The sequence below is a fragment of the Leptosomus discolor genome, chromosome 2 (genome assembly GCF_034619465.1).
Source record: "Leptosomus discolor isolate bLepDis1 chromosome 2, bLepDis1.hap2, whole genome shotgun sequence".
Lineage (NCBI taxonomy): Eukaryota > Metazoa > Chordata > Aves > Leptosomiformes > Leptosomidae > Leptosomus > Leptosomus discolor.
In genome coordinates this window covers 106244191-106264936 of record NC_141392.1, presented here as the reverse complement: position 1 = coordinate 106264936, position 20746 = coordinate 106244191, and the positions used below count along the sequence as shown (strand labels likewise).

General features: G+C 40.8%; 1 protein-coding gene across 2 annotated transcripts in view; it reads right to left on the bottom strand.

Moving 5' to 3' along the window:
* The window catches only part of SNTG2 (syntrophin gamma 2), a 290926-nt gene extending 270667 nt beyond the window's left edge, over window positions 1-20259 (bottom strand). Inside the window, exon 1 of one of the 2 annotated variants that reach the window (XM_086461540.1) lies at window positions 19827-20259. In XM_086461540.1, coding sequence (XP_086317666.1) covers window positions 19827-19898 — 72 coding nt within the window. In that variant the 5' untranslated portion in view covers window positions 19899-20259. The remainder of the gene's footprint in view (window positions 1-19826) is intronic. The other variant, XM_086461539.1, reaches the window with a different exon arrangement.
* Window positions 20260-20746: the final 487 nt, after the last annotated feature.

Below are 20746 nucleotides of genomic sequence, written 5' to 3'. Positions count from 1 at the left end.
AAATAACATCGCTTTAGTTCTATTTTTTCGTGTATTTTCCTAACATAACTTATCTGAGGAAAATCATCAGCCGTACAGGACTAAGTGCAGCCTCGGGCAACCACCGGCGGAGTGGCAGGCGGCCAGCTGCTGCAGCCAGCTCCTGCACAACCGGCACCCGGCGTCAGGGAGCAGCAGAAGGAAGGGGTGCTCCCGAGGGGGAGGTGAGCCAGCAGCGAGGGTGGCCCAGGCAACAGACCACTGAGCATCAGGCAAAGGTGCAAGCCAAGGCCGAGCTCAGAAACCTAAGCAACAAGCTGGGAGGAAAGCTGACAGCAGCCGGTGCCAGCGTGGCTCAGGTGGGGACAGAGGGCACTGGGCTGGACTCAAATGGCCTTGAGGAGGGACACTGTAGCCCAGGGTTCGGACACTCAACTCCCACCACCAAAATGCATTGCTTCTGGTTTTGAAGGCACCAGGGCTTTGTGAAATGCCATACTGTAACTTAGATTTTACATTCTACTCCTTCAGCCTTAAGGTAAGCTCCATTTACAATGGACCGCTAATTGTGAAAACTAGGCTAACCTCTGTCAGCATGGCACAGCTTTTACAACACAGAGCCGGGTCGTGCTTAAAATGAGCATTTCTGAAAATTCTGCCATGCTGACAGGAGGTCTCCTGAATGCTTTAATGATTTAAGTAAATGACACAGAAGCCTAGAAGAAATAAAGTTAGAACTGTGAAAACATTAAGTTTAGTGGCATCCATGCATTAATTTAGAGGGAAATAAATTAGCAAGGGCAGTAACTAGTAATACAACAGTGACTGCCTAGTGTGCAAGCACTGCCTTTGAGCAAGTTTCCACAGTTTAGGAGAGGGAATATATAACCCTAAAACTCATCAACTACAGAGATCTCAAGCCGCACATTAAATGGCTTTCACAGACAAAACATTGAAATACATGCATCAAAGCTTCAACACCAGTCCTCTCCCAAACAGAAAAGTGATTAGCAGGTTGGCAAAGAATCAATCTTGGTCCATCAGATCACCCGCTTCGGTTTCAAGGACAGCCTAGAATAACGTTTTGAAAAGACCATGGAAAGGAAGTATGTCGAAAAAATTGAAAGATAAAATCTTTTGCACAGAAAACTGCTAGCTGTAAAATAACAACCAAAGTTACCAGGACTGACAATTTAGCAAGGTTCTTCTTTCTTCTTAGATATTAAAGTTAATTAAAATCGGTGAAGTCATGGAGTCATTTGTGACCTATCCTAAATGTAATATAATCTCATCTGAAAAGCATGAAATTACTCTGCCTATATCTATTACTTCAATTCTTGATAACTATTATAGTCATTCAATAATCCAATTACTATAAATTACATTGCAGAAGTAGGTCCATGAAGGAGCCAAAATAGAAAAGATTTGTGACACTGTCTGCACAACATTAATGGACCAAAAGAAACTTATTAGGTAAAACAAACTGAAAAAAACAAGAGTTGCTTTGACCTCCCACAATATGTATGGCTGAAAGTGTTTGACTTGCTGCAAAATAGGACACTCTATAAACATATATACAGTTTCCATTTTCAAATGCAAGAATCAAAATGTATATTGAATCTAGAATGTAATGATAAAATCGTTTTTTCATGTAGTTTGGAAGGTGCTAAGTTTGACATCGGTAAACAAGCACTCTTGGACACTGGCCAAACAAGCTCCCTAGAATGCAGGAACACCACACCCATTCGTGTAAAGCTCCATTTTCTGGTACCCAACACAGAAGGACTTCAACTAATGCGCAAGAGTATGGAGCTGCGGAGAGGGAAGCTTTGCATGCTAATCCCCAGCAAGGAAAAGGTTCCCAGAGGAAGGGACAGTTAACAAACACTGGTGGTCACTGACTACCTCTACTGGTTCAAAATCTGTTTTCAGTTTGAGCTTTTGAACACTGATAAATATTTATCTTATGTTTATAAACACAAGGAATAGTTTATTTTGGCTGGAGTCTAGCCCAAACATATGCAAAATATCTGGCATTTCAGTGTCAGATCAGGGATCAAAGCCAAAACAGCATGGGAGAAAAGATGATATAATCTCAAGAGTATAAGAGTGCAAAATGTTTAACTGAAAGGGTGAATGAAGGAAGGAGAGTAAATCAACAATTGTTCCATTTTCCAAATGTTTTCAATCTAATTTTAAAACGCAAACTAGATTAAAAAACCCCAAAACTAGCTAGTGATTCCGCTAACTTGGAGTATGAGCCCATAAACCGCAAGTGCAGAACAATCAGTACCTGTTATGCAAAGTTAGAGGAACGCCAAATAGTAAGAAACAACATTTGTACATAACCTCAGTTTTACAATTCAGGGTATAAGGTTGCAATGTTCAAATGAACAGGTCACCAAGCCTGATGTAAACCTACTGTCATTGCTGTCCTCAGCCAGCTGGGATCTGTGACCTCATGGCTCACGTCTACAATTAGAATCTCTAAACCCCAGTGTCCCCATCCAAATCTGCACAGCACTCTGTTTCTTCCTGGTACAGAAAAAGATACTAAAATTATCCTAAACGTTAAGACCATCCACAACTTCCTTCCCAGCAGGGATTTGCAGAAGAAAAGCACTTTGTAGAACATTTGAAATAGTCCTGCGAAACAGGAAGAATGGGGGGTTTAATTATTTTGTTTATGGATTAATGGAATATAATGATCACACAAGTAACTTTTCATTATATATTGCACTATTTGGAACTAATGAGTTTTGTAAAATCCATATCCAATAAAAGAAAACCTCTAAACACACTAGGGATTAATTATCATAATTTGCAACAGTAAAAAAGATTATTTCTTTTCCTTTTTGAAATTATGAGACATTTCAGGGAAAAATCTGAATTGCACAACATTTTTTGAAAAAGTAACTTTTCAGAATTTGCTGGGTGTTGTTTACTTCTATACTCTGGACTAAACACGCCAGAAAATAAACTGTTCCCATACATTTCTTTAAGGTATTTACATTCAGCCTTCATACGCATCACAAATGAAATCTATGCTTCATGGAACATGAAAGCATGTTCTCTGAAATTCTTCATAAACGCAAAGCACAATCTGGCTCTGTAAATCTCCAGAACTACTGAGGGGTAAGGCAGGCAGGAAAGAAACAAAATATGCATATGCACACTCATGCACAAGGGAAAATAAGACTCAGGCCTAAATTTGACAACTTTGTGACAAACATTCATACAAATTCATATACCTGCAACCTTACTGAAGTTAACACATTCCACAGAAATTTCATTTATATTAATGAGACCCAGTGGATCTAAAGTTACTGCCACAAAATCGTAACAATCCATGTGGAGTGATCAGTATTAGAAGGATGAAAATGAAAGAAAAAAAATAATTAAGCTTTAGTTGTTAATGTAATTTGTGAAATAACTGCAGATGTTATTTACTTGGATTTTCACACAGCATTTCATACAGAAAAGAGATCTTAGTGTTTTACTGCTTGAGATAAATAAAATATTTCAGTTGTATCAACCACAGCTGCAGAAGGGAAAAAAAAGTTTTACCGAAAATAATTAGTATGTCTCACTTCTGGTTCTTTTCTTATATTTCCCCTTTGCATTTTGCTCAGTCCATTTCTTTCTTTTCATGTTTTAGTTAGTTAGGCTTTCATCTTTTTAAACTTACATAATTTTTCCCCACGGTTACAAACAGGTTTGTTGGTTTTCTGTCCTGGTTGAGTTTCCAAGTTCTGTACAGCTGGTTCATGATTTGAGTACTTCTATTATGATGAAAAACCTGAACAGCACAACACATTAATATCGCCTTCTCAGCTACTATTTTAAAAGATCTGATATTAAGTAATTAAAAACTGTAACAGCTAAGCTGGGTTGGAATTTGAAATGTAGCTCTGCCTGTCCCAAATAATAAAGCTTTAATAAATTTTGCCTATTTTACATTGATAATACAAAAATAAAAACTCATTACTGAATGTTGGCATTTTCAAGGATTTAATAAATTAATTGCTGCAGGAAAGCATCATACATTTCACATTATAGAAAAGAAGAAATTAAAAGTATAACATTACCATTCAAAAGTCTCCTAGAAAATACTTTCTCCACCCCATTGACATACAACCACGTCCCTAAGCACCACACCTACATGTCTTTGAAATACCTCCAAGGACGGTGACTCCACCGCTTCCCTGGACAGCCTGTTCCAATGTTTGGCAACCCTTTCGGCAAAGAAATTTTTCTTAATGTCCAATCTAAACCTCCCCTGGCACAACTTGAGGCCATTTCCTCTCGTCCCAAAGTGAGTCAGCTTTGTGTCCACTTTCACCTGCCCCATTCAGCAACAGTCCCGTATTTCCCTCATTCAGCCTTTTATCACTAGTATAGTGATAGAAACTCTTCTTGATGCCCCCAGTGGTTCTTTTAAGTCTTAACTCCAGCTGAGGTTTGACTGTCCTGACACCATTCCCACACAGCCATGCAATGCTTCTGAATTCCTTCTTTTAGTCCATCTTTGCTGCATTTTTGCACTGAAGCTTAGTCACAAGTTCCCTGTTTAACAAAGCTCTTATCCTGCTGAGTCTACTTGACATCCTGAGTATTGTGGCAGACATTCTTGCTCGTGGAGGAGATTTCTAGTCTGCCACTCCACTCTGGCTGGAGATGGCTGGACCTAATTAGCTACAGATTTCACCACTAAAAAAGTAAATCTCATGCAGCAAAGTTAAGTCACAGCAAGACAGAATATAATTATCTTTATTCGTATGAAGATACACTAAGATCTTACATCACTTGGATACAGAAGTTTCCTTGATCAAGAAGATAAATGTCATAGCAAATCTTTATTTAATATACTCTGAAAAAAATATCTGTAATGGAATCTTCCTTTATTCTCCTTCATAAAATAACTCTAATAGTCAAAAAACTCTGGAGAATGAGAGAATGAAAAACATTTCCTAATTCTCAAAACTGTGCTCTTCTACGATTTTCTCCTTTAGTGGAGAAGACAGTGAGTGGTAAAAAAAGCAAGGAAAGGAGGTCATCTACTCCTATTTCTTCACCATCTTTTTTAGAAATAATTATTAGAATTACAATTGGAATGCATGAAAAACACCTTTACCATGAAACTGCACGGAACAGATTGCTCAGTTAACTTTGTCCATCTCTAAGGATGGAGATTCCACCAAATGTAAAGTTGAACCTCAGATTTGGGAATCACAATCTCACATACTACCTAGGTATTTCACATATCTTACTTTTAAAAGGCAAACTCCCTAGCTCCAACTGAAACTTAGCTCCAGCCTGGTACAGCAGAAACCATAAAATATACACACATACACACCTGTGGGTGTAAGCAGCATGCTATAGGGCATACCATTCCTGAATGGTTTCTGATTCCTAAATCACAAATTTCCCAGTCTACTTTGCTGCAGAAAAATTAAGCAGCAACTTAATCAGAATAATTTTCCCACGCATTCATAGAATAAACTGAAAAGCAATTAATAATCCTTTCCTCTCACATACACCCAGCAAACAAGTGGTAGTAGATCTGTGGACTTGGTTGGTGTGTATAGCTATGAATACTCTTTATAGACCAGGCTATACAGAAATCACACAAGTAGCTCCACCTCAAACATTTAAACTGGTTAGCACCGCTATAAAAAGAATTAATGTTTAAATAAGTATTTAAACTTTGTCATGATCAATTCAGTTGTGAAGCTGTTAATAACACCCAGAATATGGTGATTATCCACACAAAAGTGTTCGCTTTGCAGTCATATAAGGGGATACTGCTATCAAAAAGGCTGTAAAGCTGGATGCTAGAAAACAACGGAGTCAAGCATACAAAACCATTTTAACAGAAAGAAACAGCTACAAAAACATCAGAACCTTTTTTTTTTTTGTAAAAGAAATTGGAGGATTAGGGAAAATCACAAGCTGAACATAAGTCAATCATTTACTTCACGCTCCGCGATGTGTAATTATGAGTACTTCATCAGACAGGTCTAGAGTAATCCTGCTCGATTCAGCATATTGACCAGGTCACAGCTGCAGTCCCATAAACAACGTTTTTTACAGACAACTGAAAAAAGTCAATAGCAAAGAAAATGCATGATTTAATGAGTCAGGGGAATGGATGCTGCTTATACTACAGAAGATATATTGACAGTCTTCAGACACACAGAAAGCTACTGCAAAAAGCAAATCTCCTGCTGCAAAGACCAAGTGGAGTAACAGCAGACTTCAACTGCAGCAGAAAAAAAAAAAAAAAAAAAAAAAAAGAGTAAAGCCAAAGGCATGAAGAAACACAGATTGATCAACTCAATCTGATCCCGATCGACTTGGGCCTCCAGGTGCCAGCGAGCAGTGAGAGCAGGCTGCTCCACCAGGGAAGGTAAGCAGGGAGCTCAAGGTGGTCGCAAGGCAGGCAGGGGCAGTGTCCTTACCCACCAGTGGTGCGGTCCCACAGTATGTGAGCAAGAAAAGTAGAGCAAACTGCCAACCAATATCAAACCTGACAAAATAGCAGGGAATGTTTATAAACAGACACAGGTAATGCATGAAGAAGAGACATGTATATTCTCCTTAAACTTGATCAAATTAGAAAAATTGTCTCTCCGGCCATTCAGTTGATCCATAACGAGAAATGTCATACATTTATTTCTCTTCACTACCACTATAATCAAATTGTTGGCAGACTAACAGTCAAGATTCTGGCAAGACCAAATAACCTGCAATAGGAACTGAGAATAACTGGGAATGAAGTCATTAGGGCACTGGGAACTGCAGTCACATTTATATATTACATTTTGTAGGCAGAAAAAGCCCTATGTTACGGCTAGGTTATAAGTGTTTTCTCTTGTTCAAGGATGCTTTAAATCAGAACTAAAGCGCCTGAAATATGCTTTTCAATAGATTTTTTTTTTTTTAAACTCTAATCTTTCCCCAATCTTTAGTTTATTTCCTAACTTCTCCTAACGAATTCATAGGAAGAATAATTTCCTCTAACAAAAAAAAGAGGATGTTTTGCATGCCTCAAAGATTACCCATGTCTACTGCCTGGAATATTCTTCACTAATCTGCTCTGCCTCATTTCTTAAAAGAACCAAGTAATGATGAGTATTCTGCAGTCTGTGAAGAAAAGGAGCAAAACAAGCAGCAGAAGTTCTTTCCTCTACAGAGTTCCTCAGTTTGTGTAAGTAAGGGAATTTGCAAATTGAGGGAATATTTTCCATCTTACTTCTCATGGCACATCTGAGAATACTACTCCAAATCACACCCTCTCAAATATAAGAAAATTGGGAAGGATTAGTAAGAAGGAGGAAGAGAAAGAGCTGTCAACATTTATTCTTTCAGCCTGATCTACAGTGCTGCATATTACACTAGTGGCTAAATATTCTAAGGAAAGTGGTGGTTTAGCGGGGGAAGGCAAGCAAGAGACAGGTACTCTGTACAGTACTGGAGAGAGAAAGAGAGGCAGAGGGAGTGCAGATAATAAGTCTGAATTTTTTAATCACATTTGGAATATAAAAACACAGAATTGAATTTACTGAGCCTACATTCAGACAGACAGACTAGTAATGCATTACAAAAGAAGTAAATCTGCAGAGTAAAACTGCTTTTGTCAGGAACGCAACACTCCTACCACAGGCATTTTGGGGAGGTTTTATTTTGGACTTGTTATAGCATGGTCCCATGGACTGAACCCTCATTAGTGGCTGCCATTAATAAGGTGCATCTATGAAACACCGTTCAGTTTAGTTCCATCTGAAAGACATTCAGCTTGGATGTGTCTGTATCAGCACTGTAGTTCACACCAGAAGTAGATTTTCCAAAGCAAATCTTGCCCAGTCATTCCCACTTTTCAAGCTGTGGTCTGCCTTGTAGCATGGTCTCAGAGCACACAAGCTCGAGGTATGCTCCAGGGGCAAACCTACAGAGCTCAGCCCCTAATGAGTGTGCAGTCTACAGGATCAGGCTAGAGGTAATCTGAAATAAAACCCCAGAGATTCACACAGCAAGAATGTTCGGTCCTTCTGTCTTATTCCACAATTCTGCTCGTACTCAGCTGTGCTACTTACCAACATAGGTTAGACCTTCGGTGCACTCCAAACCACCTCACAACACAGCCTACGTGGAAATAAATACAGATGATTACGAGATTCACCTGAAAACCATGTCCCTAAGCCAAAGTAAAATATTAATGCACATGTCCTAGGATGAAATAAAGACTCTGAATGGAATTTTTTCCATCACCATCTTATGCTTTGATCTGCAAGCCACAGAGTGTTTGTTTGTTTTGCAAAAAAAAGTTCTTTACTCAGCTCACTGGTGGTAAATTCCCCTGAATAAAAGGGTCAGCAAGTCTCAAACACTTCTGAGCACATCAGGTTAGTATCAATGACAAACAGGACAGCTACAGCGAAGAGGACAAGTCTAAGCTGCAGCAAATAAAGCAGCTGAGGGCCTAGACGTCAGCTGGCACAACACTTACCAGTGAATCCAACCGCTTTTACCCTCCCTGAAGACATCAACCACAATCATGCTGCTCACAGGAACGGTCCCAAGTCACAGTCCGGATATTGTCTAGAAGACTGCTAATTAGCCTGGGCCAAAATTATGCTGCCTAAAACGCTAACAGTTTAACAATATGATCAAATGCATTTTAATGCTGGGAGCTATGCCATGGCCACCTTAGTGTAGTCGCTAGCCGGTAGTTCCCACCTACAGAAGGCAAAGGATACCAAAACCTCTCTCCAGAGGGGCACAATGTGAATGGAGTATTATTCTGCTTCTCCAGCAGTTAGCTGACCACATCCAGCAAAACTCCCAGACCTCAAGGTATGGCTGTACCTCTAAATCATAGGTTACCTGTACCACCAGTGGAGAGATCAGAAGACTATTAAGTCTTGAAAAACTAAGACAAGTTGTTATGCTCTGGTTAACTAAACAGTCATAAAAAGTATCTGTGGAGCTCATTACTGAAAGCAACTTAATTTCACCTAGGAACATGAAATTAGTTCCACAAGATATTTGATCTGTAAATATCAAGCAAGCTGATGAGAGACTATTTAGATTGCAATTTACAATTAGCGTATCTAAATTTTTATTCTGTGTAATAATGTTCAAGATGACAATTTTCCATTATATTTAAGAAAGAAAATACTTTTTAGTATTTCTTGCAGATTACATATAAAGAACACAGACCACTGCTTGGATGGTTCTTTTAAGTCACATCCAATTAAATATAAGATAGCGAATTAGCTTTCAGTGAGCAAAAGCCCTTCTAATGAAACATCAACACTGCAAATAAAAGCAGAGATTACAGTCAGACAAGTCCATTACAGAGAAATGTTATTCTTCACCCTAAATAATGTTCCCTCATCTTTAATTTTGGAGAATGTTTTGATTGCTTAATTTAAATGGAAAAGATCCCTTCTCCCTAGGACGTTTTTCAATTTATATTGATAACACTGTCTTGGCTGGTCTCTGTTTGCCAAAGTTTCACAAAAATACTTGAAAAATAACGATGCTCTACAAAACAACCTACTTTTTCCCACTTATAAATTCCATCCAAAAGGAATTTGTAGAAGTGCATTACGTTCATCTCACACCTCAGTGCCATAAACCACAGCAATAGGTTGGCAGGTTTGTTTCAGTTTTATTTATCTTATTTCTGCTAGATATGCTGGGCTAAGTGATAACTTTTGTAAGGCAGCAGAGTCTGGAGCTAATTTGCAAAATATAAAAATATTTTCATAGTTCTCCCAGAGCAGATAGCCCTAACACTAATTGCTTAAAAAATACACCTGAAGCTCTCTTTGCACATTTTTTGTGGCAATTGGCAATGAATCACATATTGGACTAATAGAGGGGAAATTATATAAGTTTTAAAAGATGAATTCTTCATTTTATGCTATAAATTGATGAAACAAGATGTTTTTGTGGAACAGAATTAGATTGACCCTGGTCAGATTAAATGACACCAGAATTATGAGAATCACAGAGTCAACTCAAGCAGTTTTACTACATTTAATCATAGTTAGCTACGAAAACTACAGCTAACAGACATTAAGTTAACCTTACTGACATTCATGAAAGTCTGTCAAACTGCTAAAAACCTGCTGAAAGCTAAAAAGAAGAAACAGAGATAGCAGAGACTTAAATATAAACTTTCTCTACTACACACAGACACAAGTAACCCAGAAAAAACAACCCAATACTCCCTGAGGTCTAGGTAACACCTGTCTGCCTACTCATTCCTTTCATATCCATTCCCTTTAATAACTACCCTACAGTGTTTTTGTTCTTTAAAAAAAAAAAACAAACACCAAAAAATTCCCTTCTCTTCATTTTTGTTTACTTCTTCTCAATCAGTGTGATAAACTGAAATGGAGACTCTACAAAGAGTACCTGTTCAGCTAATGAGAAAGCCTGAAATTCTTTTTTTTTTTTTTTTTAGTGGTACAGCAAAGATTAGAAAAGAAGGAGCAGAAACGAGTGAAGTACAGAAGTAGAGGGGTACATAAGCACAATAGCACCTAAGCACAATTACTGACACAATAAATGAAAAAATGAAGAGGTGACAAAAAACAAATCGAGGCAGATTATTAGCTGTGGTTGGTTTGTTTTTTTTTCTTCCGACTGGGAGTCAGTAAAAGATTACCCATTCTTTCCTCCTTCCTAGCACGTGAAAGAAGTATTCTTGAGGGTGTTAGTCACAGATGGTTCCGACTGCTACAAGATTGCCCTTGGTAAGATTTACAAATCTAATTTTTGTTTTCTTACTCTAAAGGTTCAATTACAGGTAGTAAAAGCCAGGAGAAGGAAGCATTCTTCCAAGCTGCAATTTATATTGTCCGACTGTCATAAACAACAGAAAGCTCTTTGGGGTTGTGCATGCAAATCAGATCTAAACAAATTCAGTTCATTAATTCTCACCAGTAGGTTGCTGTGGTAGCATTTTGACAATTCAGACTTCAGACTTGCTTCCCGGACCACCTACCTTTAAGAATACCCACATATTCCTAGATATGCTTAAAGCTGACTGCTTGCTTGTCAGATTCAGTGTGTTTCCTGAAAAGACCATGTTGCTTTTGAAGGTCCTTTGAGGCCAACATATCCTGCTACATCTCCAAACCTGACTGCTCAGAGTTGCAACGGTGCCGTGCTTTTGTTAATGTCCCATTTAACAAAAAAAAAAACCTCACTGCTGCTAAAACTTCTGAAAGTCAAATTTCAAGAAACAAGTTATTTTTTTCTAAATGGAAGTTACACTGGATAGATTTAAGCCTTATCTTCTGGAACTTTATAAGTGAAAAGGGTGATACACATCGAATTTAACTTGACTGGGAGCAAAGATATGTAACTGTAAACAGTGAATAAATTGGCCCATATCCAATTTCTGCCATCCTTCCCTTGGAGGCACACTACCTAACAAATCAGTAATTCAACCTTAAACGGGCATCAGTTGGTAATTTTGGCCACGGTAGATTTCAGTAATCTTCTAATGTAAAATGAGTGTGAAGTTTGCCCTAAGTATACCAAGGAAATTGGAGGTTTGTGCGGAGTTAGATACAGTGGGTTGAAGTGTATCCATTACCTACAGGTTATCTGAAGACTGAGAAGGTCTTCCTTGAGTGTTTGATAACCTTAGAGGACATAATTTCTATAGACAGTAAAAATAAAAATGTCTTGCCTTATGAATTGTAAATGGTACTAACAATAACCTATCCAGTGATTATCACTTAGAAGAAGTATCATAAAACTAGTCCATGTATAATAAAGTTCTTGACAGAAAATAGTGCCATTTTCCCCCCTCTATTTTTCACATAGTACAAGAACAGACAGATACAGGTATGCACACTTGTTCTGGTACAATCAAAGATTCCTTTAATGATCACAAAATCCTGAACAACAGACGTGCAGATTTTAGTACAGTAAAGTTACTCTTCAAAGCACACTAAAAAATTTAATCCTTCTATGCAATGTCATTTTTCTCTTATTATTTAAAAAAGACTGTTCTGTTTAGCACATCCAGCATATGCACCATATGACACACCAGATGCCTTGGTAATTAATTCATCTTTTAAATGAAAAGTACATTAAATAGTTGCATAAAACAGTGTGTTGATGCAAGTGATGACTACACTGACAATTCAAAACTAGAAAAGGAAAAGAATTTATAAAAAGCAATAGCTACATCACAAAACAAGACTGTCAGACTGAACTGGCAACATATGCTTACTTATGCTTCAACTATATTCTGGAAATGAGCACACAGCACAGATCACTGTATATCCTGATATTGCCATTCCATCAGGGCTCCTGAAGGGTGGCAGAGGAATGTTTAAATGCTACTTTTATAAAAATGCTGTGTAAGACAGTAGGATATGTTGAAAAAAAATAAGAGAGGAAAAGACATATCGTATAAAATTAGACTGTAATGCCTGCTTTAAGAAAATAGACTATTTTACTACTACAGAACAAGCTTGCATTTTAATAACACACCACCACCTACGAGTAACTCCTTAAGCCTTTCTAAAAACAACTTAATACTGTTAGACAGGATTTGTATGGAAAGATGTGCCTCTGAATTTCCTTGCAGCAACTACGTCTCAGCTGCAGCCAGTGAAACAAATGAAAAATCTTCCTCCTTGCCTGTTGATTGAACAGGTTTGCTGGGGAAGCAGATGGAAACACGTGCTTGTGGCAGTTTTCAAATATGCATGTGCCTGCGTGATATCCAATACAAGATCAATTCTTCTGACACTTTCCTCCAATAAACTATGTAATAGTTTTACATACACCTAGAGAAAAAAGCTACCAGAAAGGAAACAAAATAAACATTCAAGACTGTCTCCTATATCATTTAACACTGTTTTGAATGTGTATGCACGTTCTTCTGTATTTTTCACGTTACATGTTAGCTATTATATAAGCTACGTAATATAATATGCCCATATTCATGGTGATGCTAAACATACTACTCCTGAGTTACACAAGCAGCAGAAGCAAGTACGTTTGTGCACACAAGTTAAATGAATGAGTATTCTCCAAAGAAGTCCGCATCCCTTACTGAATGGGACAGGATAATGCATGATTTACTGAAGCAAAAAACCCAAAAACCAAACAAGAAAACCCAACTTCACAACAAAATTGGAAGAAAACTTTAAAACTGAAAAACATTCTCCACATAATGCTTGGGGAAGTTTCATCACACATTCAGAAAACGTAAAGTACTGAAAGACAATTTACTTGATACAAACATACAAAAAACCCTTCAAAATCTTAACTAAAACCTCTTTCCCTCAGCTTCTCCATTGGTAAAGCAGGAACAGTCATGCTCACCCACTTCACAGAGGACTCTAAAACAGTATACTACTATTTACAGTTTATCCAGTGTACGGGTAGATGTTAACAACTGTTAGTAGGATGGACCACAATAACAGCGCTGTGGAAGCTTTGTCCACCAGCATGCACAGCACAGCCGTTGCACTGTTCTTCCCCTGGCTATGTGAAAATAGCCCATCACAAACCACAGGCTAAGCAACACTGAGCCCCATTTGAACTCTTCCCAATTGTTGTTAGATCTCCTGCAAAACTGGGCATAAGAGGGAATTCCCATCAAAAGGTACAATCACCGAACTTCCATTTTGTGGCAAGGAAGAATCATCAAGAGCTGACGATAAAGATTTGGCACCGAAAGGCTTCGATTCCACCTCTGTCTGGATAAGACTGCTTCTGTGATCAAATCAACAAAGCAATTAACCCCTCTCTGATACACATCTCCATAAGTACAGTGCAGAAGTCAGTACTGCTTTAGCTCAAGGCAGTGCTTTGGAACTCAGCTGCTCAGACTCTGGGAAGTACGTTTATAGTGTGGATGATAACTGCCTATAAAAAAAAGCTACTCCGGATGTACTTTGCACAGCAGATCACATTACATAGAATTTGCCTGTTCAGGGGAAAAGTTTCTCCTCAGTTTTAATTCATCTGATGATTTAGAAGTCTCATACAAACTATGTAAAGGCAAAAATTTGAAAACAATAGGCCTAAGTTTGCAAGTTTAGCATGGTAGAGGGAAGCATTATAAGGCTAATGGTTTTTACAGGATCATACAGTGTGAGCATGCACTATGTCTCTTTAAATACAGTACAAAACAACTGAGGTTTTGCATTGATTTTCCTGCCCAGAACTTCTCTAAATACTACAAATGCATTTTGTCCTTACTACAATCTGAACTTCACAAGGAGATGATAAATGAGATAATATTGATTAGATTGTGCTAAAGGGTTCCAGCTCTTCAAGGTTATATCCTTTAGAGAGTTTGTAAATCTCATTACAGAAATCTGCCTGCTGATATACATAAATAAAGAGTGGCAGAAGGGTTCCAGCATGACAGCTCTCGCTGGAGTCACACTGTTCTTCAGACAAGCAGGTACAGAGGAATTCAAAACGGTAGAATTGGCCTGCCTTTTTCAAAGAAAGCAGACCAAAAAAATTGAGATCATATCTCTATTAAATGAGCGTTACTGACAAATGGTGTCTGGAGTGAAGCACAACCTTGGGCCTCTGTTGGCTTTAACTGTCAGCTTCCGCAGTAATATGAAGGATGAGCAAATACACTAAATTGCTTGAAGTACTTTAACGTACAGTTTTCATAGTAAATGAATCTTAACTTCGGATGAAAGTCAGCATCAGCCTTTCCCTGCTTTTGGGGAGGGGGGAGAAGGGGAGTGCATGAAATAGCATGCAAAAAAGGAAGTACAATAATCTGTTGAATACCCCTCGAGTTATGCATTCATTCTTAACTAATGGAGGAAAAGAAGAGGCACTTTCACTAGCCATCTGCTTCCTAAATACTTCCATTGCTTAAGATTTCTCTCTGAGATGGGGGGTGGGGGGTAAAACTGGAAAAGACCAGGGATCCTTGTGTCCTGGTGGACAGAAGGCTGTACAGAGTAGCCAACGCATGCTGCCAGGCACGAAGGCTAACAGCATCACCTCAACAACAGAGACACATCCCGTGTAATCATTTCCCTTGGCACCCACGAGACTGCATCCAGTTTTGGGCCCCTCAATACAAGAAACACATTGACAAATAGGAACAAGTCCAGTTGATGTCCACCAAAACGGCCAGGGGGCTGGAGCACTTCCCCTGTGAGGACAGGCTGAGTCAGCTGGGCTTGAACCTGAAGAAGTGGCTTTGGGAAGGAGCTAACAGCAGCCCCCCACTTCTCTGTGAAAACAACCCAGCAGGGAGCAGGTTGCCCCGAGAGGTTGTGCCATCTCCATCCCTGGAGGTCTTAAAGATGCAATGGGAAAAGACCTGAGCAACTCAGTCTGAATTCAACAGGGTCACTGCTTTCAGGAGGTTAGGCTCACGGTCCTCCCAAGGTCCCTTTCAACTTGAACAGGTCTGATTTGTGTTTGTTGCCTCTATTTTTGCGATGCCACTGACAAGCAATATTAGGTGTCTGTTTTAGGAACATGTTCATGCCCTGTTCCTTCTGCTGAGCTCTGCTACTGTTCCTATTCTCAGCAATCTCCGCACGCCCAAGTGAAACTGGCTCTATTTATATTCTTCTCATAGAATGTTTAAAACATCAGAAAAAAAAAAATTGCTTACAATACAAAACACAAATCTGAGATGTAAAAAGAATACTAACACTGTTGTTTTGCTGAGATCAGACATTGTTTTTCAGAGCAGCAGGTGGGCACAAGTCTTGTTTCCATTAAGATGTTAAAGTCGCAAGCTTGAATATGTTTTTTATCTCCATGAAAACAGTTATAAAACTGATAAGTACAGGTAGAAGCAGGCTGCAGATTTGGCTTGTGACGGCAGGGAAGACAAGTGAAGAAACATGAAACGTTTGCATACTCAAATATTTAGAAAGTGCTTCATAAATTTCTTTAATACTATCTCAAAACTATCAATTTCACAGATTCTTAAGGGAAAAAACATCTTCCTAAATTAGTGGGAAGTCAATAAAATTTGCACTGTAAAGTAATTACAGGGCTTCACACAAAAGAATACATGGACACCCCCTCCCGATCATGAAGCTCCGCCATCTCTTATGTTTTCCATCCCCAAATCAGGATACAAAGCCTGTGCACTTCATGACAAAAGTGTCTGAAATCAGCTTTTGCCCAGCAAGACATTTTAATAGAAAATGAATGTGTGGGAGGAAAAGCTTCAACTAATAAATACATCCTATTGATTTGTATTGTGGTGTAGACAGATCTTGGAAATAGCCTTGAAATCTACGCCACCTTAGTGCTGACAGAACTTTTGGTAAAAGGCATAGGAAAGGTGAAGCTTCTTAGACACATACAGTGTGAGTGAATGCAGTCCAACCCTACCAAAATACTGGTGTGGAATATTAACAGTGGTCATCTATTTTAGGAAAACGGCAAGATTAAATGTTGCCCCTGAAAAGACAGATAGGGAAAAGGCAAGACACGGATGTTTGTGGCAACATGACACCTAGTGTTCACTTTTAGGAAGCTTCTGTACTGGTAGGTGCCAAATTTTGAAAAAATACCAATGCTCCATGACTTGCTTTCCAAAAAAAAGAAGGTAAATATTTATATTAGCATCGCTATCCACGTATCTAAACTACATAGACATAGTGAGGGGGGAAAAAAAAAAAAAAAAAAAGGAGGAGGAAAGGAAAATAAAATTGCACGTGCAGAGCAAGTACACAATTTGGGTAGCTCCAGAAACGAGCACTATCCAAAAAAAGTTCTACATCATCTCTTCCCTTTGGGTTTCTGCTGAATAAAAAAAGCCTGCCGATACTTCCATACACAGCCACAAAAAAAAAGCTATTAGAAAACTGGGTCTACTACATATAACATGCACAACAGAAGCTTAAGAGAATAGTCCCTGTTCTAAACCCTAGTGACAAGGTTTATTTATACATAGCAATGAGCTATACACTTCCGTTGCTTCATTTAAACTCCTGGCATATCAGCAGCACGAATGATTGTAAGGCTACCATTCCCTTTCATGCTTCTAGCAACACAATGAAAAGCACAGTATCTAGCGCATACTAGGCTCAATGAGACCATAAAATCCATGTAAAATCATGGCACAGGCACTCTGACACAGTGAGTAACGATCCCCAAGGGATTTGACCTCCTGAGTGTTTCTAGAGGGGCAAAGAGGGGAAGAATGATAGGATAAATCAGAACTAGAAGTTCACTACAGATAGAAGAAGCATATAGTGCTTTCTGAAACCAGCTCAATAAGAACACGTGTCTGATCCCAAATGAAACAGGAATCAGAAATTACACTAAGAAGAGACTGGCAAAACATTAGAGACAAGGTCTGACTGAAACGCAGTTCTGTAGAACGAAACAAACAACTGCACTTCAAGAAGTTTATAAATACAGTGTGAGAAACATTCTTGAAAAACCTTGTTAGTGTTAAAAATACAATACTGATGTATTTTGTGTGCTTGTGTTTCAAATCTAGCATGCTGTCTTTAATTTAAAAGGATGCTGAATTACTTTCAAGGAGTACTATTTAATTGTCATCCTTTTGAAGAGGAAAAAAAAATTAAAAATACATGAACCTTTAAGTACTAAGACTGACTAGCTACCCCAGTCCCAAACAATGAGTTGGGCTCAGCATGCAGTATTTAGTAGTTAAATGGTAACTAGTGTTATAACTTATTTCTGAGAAAAATGTGCACAGACGCAGTCAGTACACTGATATTAAAATATACATTTTTCTTTTAGCAAGGTAAACAGACCTAGATTTCAATACAGTTAAGTAATTCAAGAAGACGCAAGTCAAGCACTTATCACACTGTTAATTATAAAACAAGCCCTTAATCTTTAAGATGTTTTGAGCATAATTCTCAGCAGAGGTTGAGTATGTGGCATCTCCGGGGACCCAGGCAGTTATGAACTCACCTAAATAAATATCTGCCATAAGATGTCCCTGTTGAACTTAAAGCGTATACGGCTTTTTTTAAGACTATAATATACATGCATTGTTTCAGTCATGCACCTCTATTTAAAATACTCTGGCAAGTGAGGCGAAGTTGTTCTCTGTTTATTGGAAACGGACAGTTTGCCAAAGCTTTAGATTAGCACTATTTCCCATTTAGGGTCCAGGTAAACTACATAGCCACAAGCCTTTATTTCCTGTCACTCTTGTCCAAAAGGTCAGTTTACCATTCATTCAGCGTTTTGTTTGGCCCCAGGCAGAAGTCCCACAAGTATCAGCAGGAACAGCAAATCCTATTGGCCTTAAACATATACATTCAACACAACTACAAGAATACCGGCCGTAAGTTTCACCTAATGATAGTGATTATCCCTCACCTTTAAAGCTGAAATATTCTAAACTGCCATACAACCTACTCAGCTGTTAACATTTTAGGTAATTGCTGCACAGATTATTTTTGCAGTTCAGGAACAGGTCTTACAAATTAAGAGCTGTGGAACAGCTTTAAAACATAGAGGATTCTACAGCAGGTTTAATTCGATTACTTCCTTTTGAATTACAGAAACTCTAAAAACCTAGAGGTTCAGTGTTTGCATCTCTGCACACACAGTCGAAAGAGAGATGCAAATATATAGTGCACACCGTGCAAGTGCTGGCTAGGACAAGACAAGAGTTTGTTTCCACAGATTTCTGTGCAGTTGTCAAACATGCTTACGGTTTCAGTGAGCCTCTACCCTTTGCATCTTCCAAATATTTACTCTCAGTCTTACGATTATAGAGGCTCAAAGCAGTTACACATTCACTGTGAGGGGGAACACGTCTTTAAGTCATCCTTCATGCAGCTGAAAGGAGACACTTTCTAAACAACACTCTGGATAAAACATGAGGAAGATAACACTGTTTTTCCTTTAAAAATTGCAAGGCTGTGGTCACAGAAATAGCTTGAAGGACAGGGCAAAAAAATTAAAGGGCTGTTTATTTAGCATTCGTAAACTATTTTATAATAAGTGCAATGACTAACTTTTTAGACAGTGACTGAAAAACACCGCCATGACACTTCAACAAAATAACTTTACACACCAAGAACAGCGGCACGTTAAACCCCAGAGTCTGTAATGACTTTAAAAGGTACACACAGGGCAAACCTACTACATTTTATATAAATCAAGGACAGCTGAGAACCGCCGTCAGAGGGCATCATTCATAAAGGATTTTCCAAATGCGCTGCCATAAAGTAGCAAGTTATTTTCCAACTCCCTCACAGGCTTCTCTTCAAAGTGGGTGAGGTGCTAAACACGGCGAAGTCGCCGATTTACTTTTTTTTTTGGTCAGCACAGTCTTGCAGCTGGGTTACAAACCCAGCGATTCCACGCTTGTCCCCGGCAAACTCGACCCTCACACTGCAACCTGCCACGGCGGGCTGAAAATCGCGATCGCAGCAGAACAGAACCCCCACAGCACAGGGAACAAAACCCACCCGACCGCACTCGGACCGCCGCTGCCCGCCCAGCTCCTCACCCCCGCGGCAGGGGGGTCGGGCTGAGGCGGCGAAGCGCGGGAAAGCGGGCGCCCCGCCTGAAGGAGCCGCGCTGAGCCCGGCCAGGTGCCCCCTCGTCCCTCCGAGAGGCTCTCGGCCTCGCGTGGGGCTGGCAGGCCGGGACACCGTGGCGAGCGGGGGGGGGGGGGGGGGGGGGGGGGGGGGGAGCAGCTGCCACGGCGTCCCGGCCTGCGCCGCCTGCTTCCCGCTCCCCTCACGCAGGCGCCTCCTTCCCGCCCTCCGGGCAGTGCCGCCGGCGGGACCCTCCCCACCCCTCCCCGCCCCGCCGTGGGAGTTGGTACGGGACGGGCTGAGGGGAGAGTGGATACTTGCCCAGGTGGGGACGAGAAGGCTGCCGGGGCGCTCGAGCGGTGCTGGAGGAGGCTGTTTCGCCGCCACGCTCATCTCCTCCCATGCAGCTGCCGTAGTCCTCTCAGACGGGCGGCTCGCTGGGACGCGGCGCCTCAAGGCACCGACTCCCAAACGCCCGCCCTTACCGGCGACGCCGGCGTCCCGGCTCCGCGGGGCAGGCTCGGACCGCTCCGCGCTCTACCCCGCCGCCCGAGCGGGGCGGTGGTACCGGTAGGGCGGGCGGGGGGTGGGACGCGGCGGGTGGGGGGGATATCTCGCTGGAGGTTCGGAGCCAGGAGGGGAGAGGAAGGCGGCGGAGTCGCGCTGGCTATTTAACTTCGCTCTTCTCCGGGGGGAAGGCGCCGCCGCTTTCGCTCCCCTCCCCTCTGCGGCCGCATCCCGACAGCTGGGCTCTGGGTGCTGCCACGAGCACTGCCGCGCCTCCTCCCTAGCTCGGCTCGGCTCGGCTCGGCTCCTCTTCTCTTGACCCGCCCGCGCAGCCCCGCGGGGCGTCCACCCGGGGCCGCGTCCTGACGCAAGGGCGGGTGTGGGCTCCGGCCTCCCGCACCCTTCCTCTGGGGAAAGCTGTCGGGCAGGGGAACTTCTGCCAGGAGAAGGTGGCTGGGGTGGCGGGAGGCTGCGGGGATAGGGGTGCCGCTACACCGAGCGGCAACCGCCACCCCCGCCCTGTCTGCGAGCCACACAGTTGCGCCTGGCCTAAGAACCGCTGGACTTCCCACGGGTATTCTTGGTGCCCTTGGTGTTGGATAACACAGGGCAATCGGTCTTTCAGGGGGAAAAGTTCCAACCCCTGAACATTGACCATCAGATTTTGCTCTTCGGTTGATCTTTGGCTTCCATCCAGGTTCCTAACCATGGCCCGTGGCCTGGGCCATTAGTTT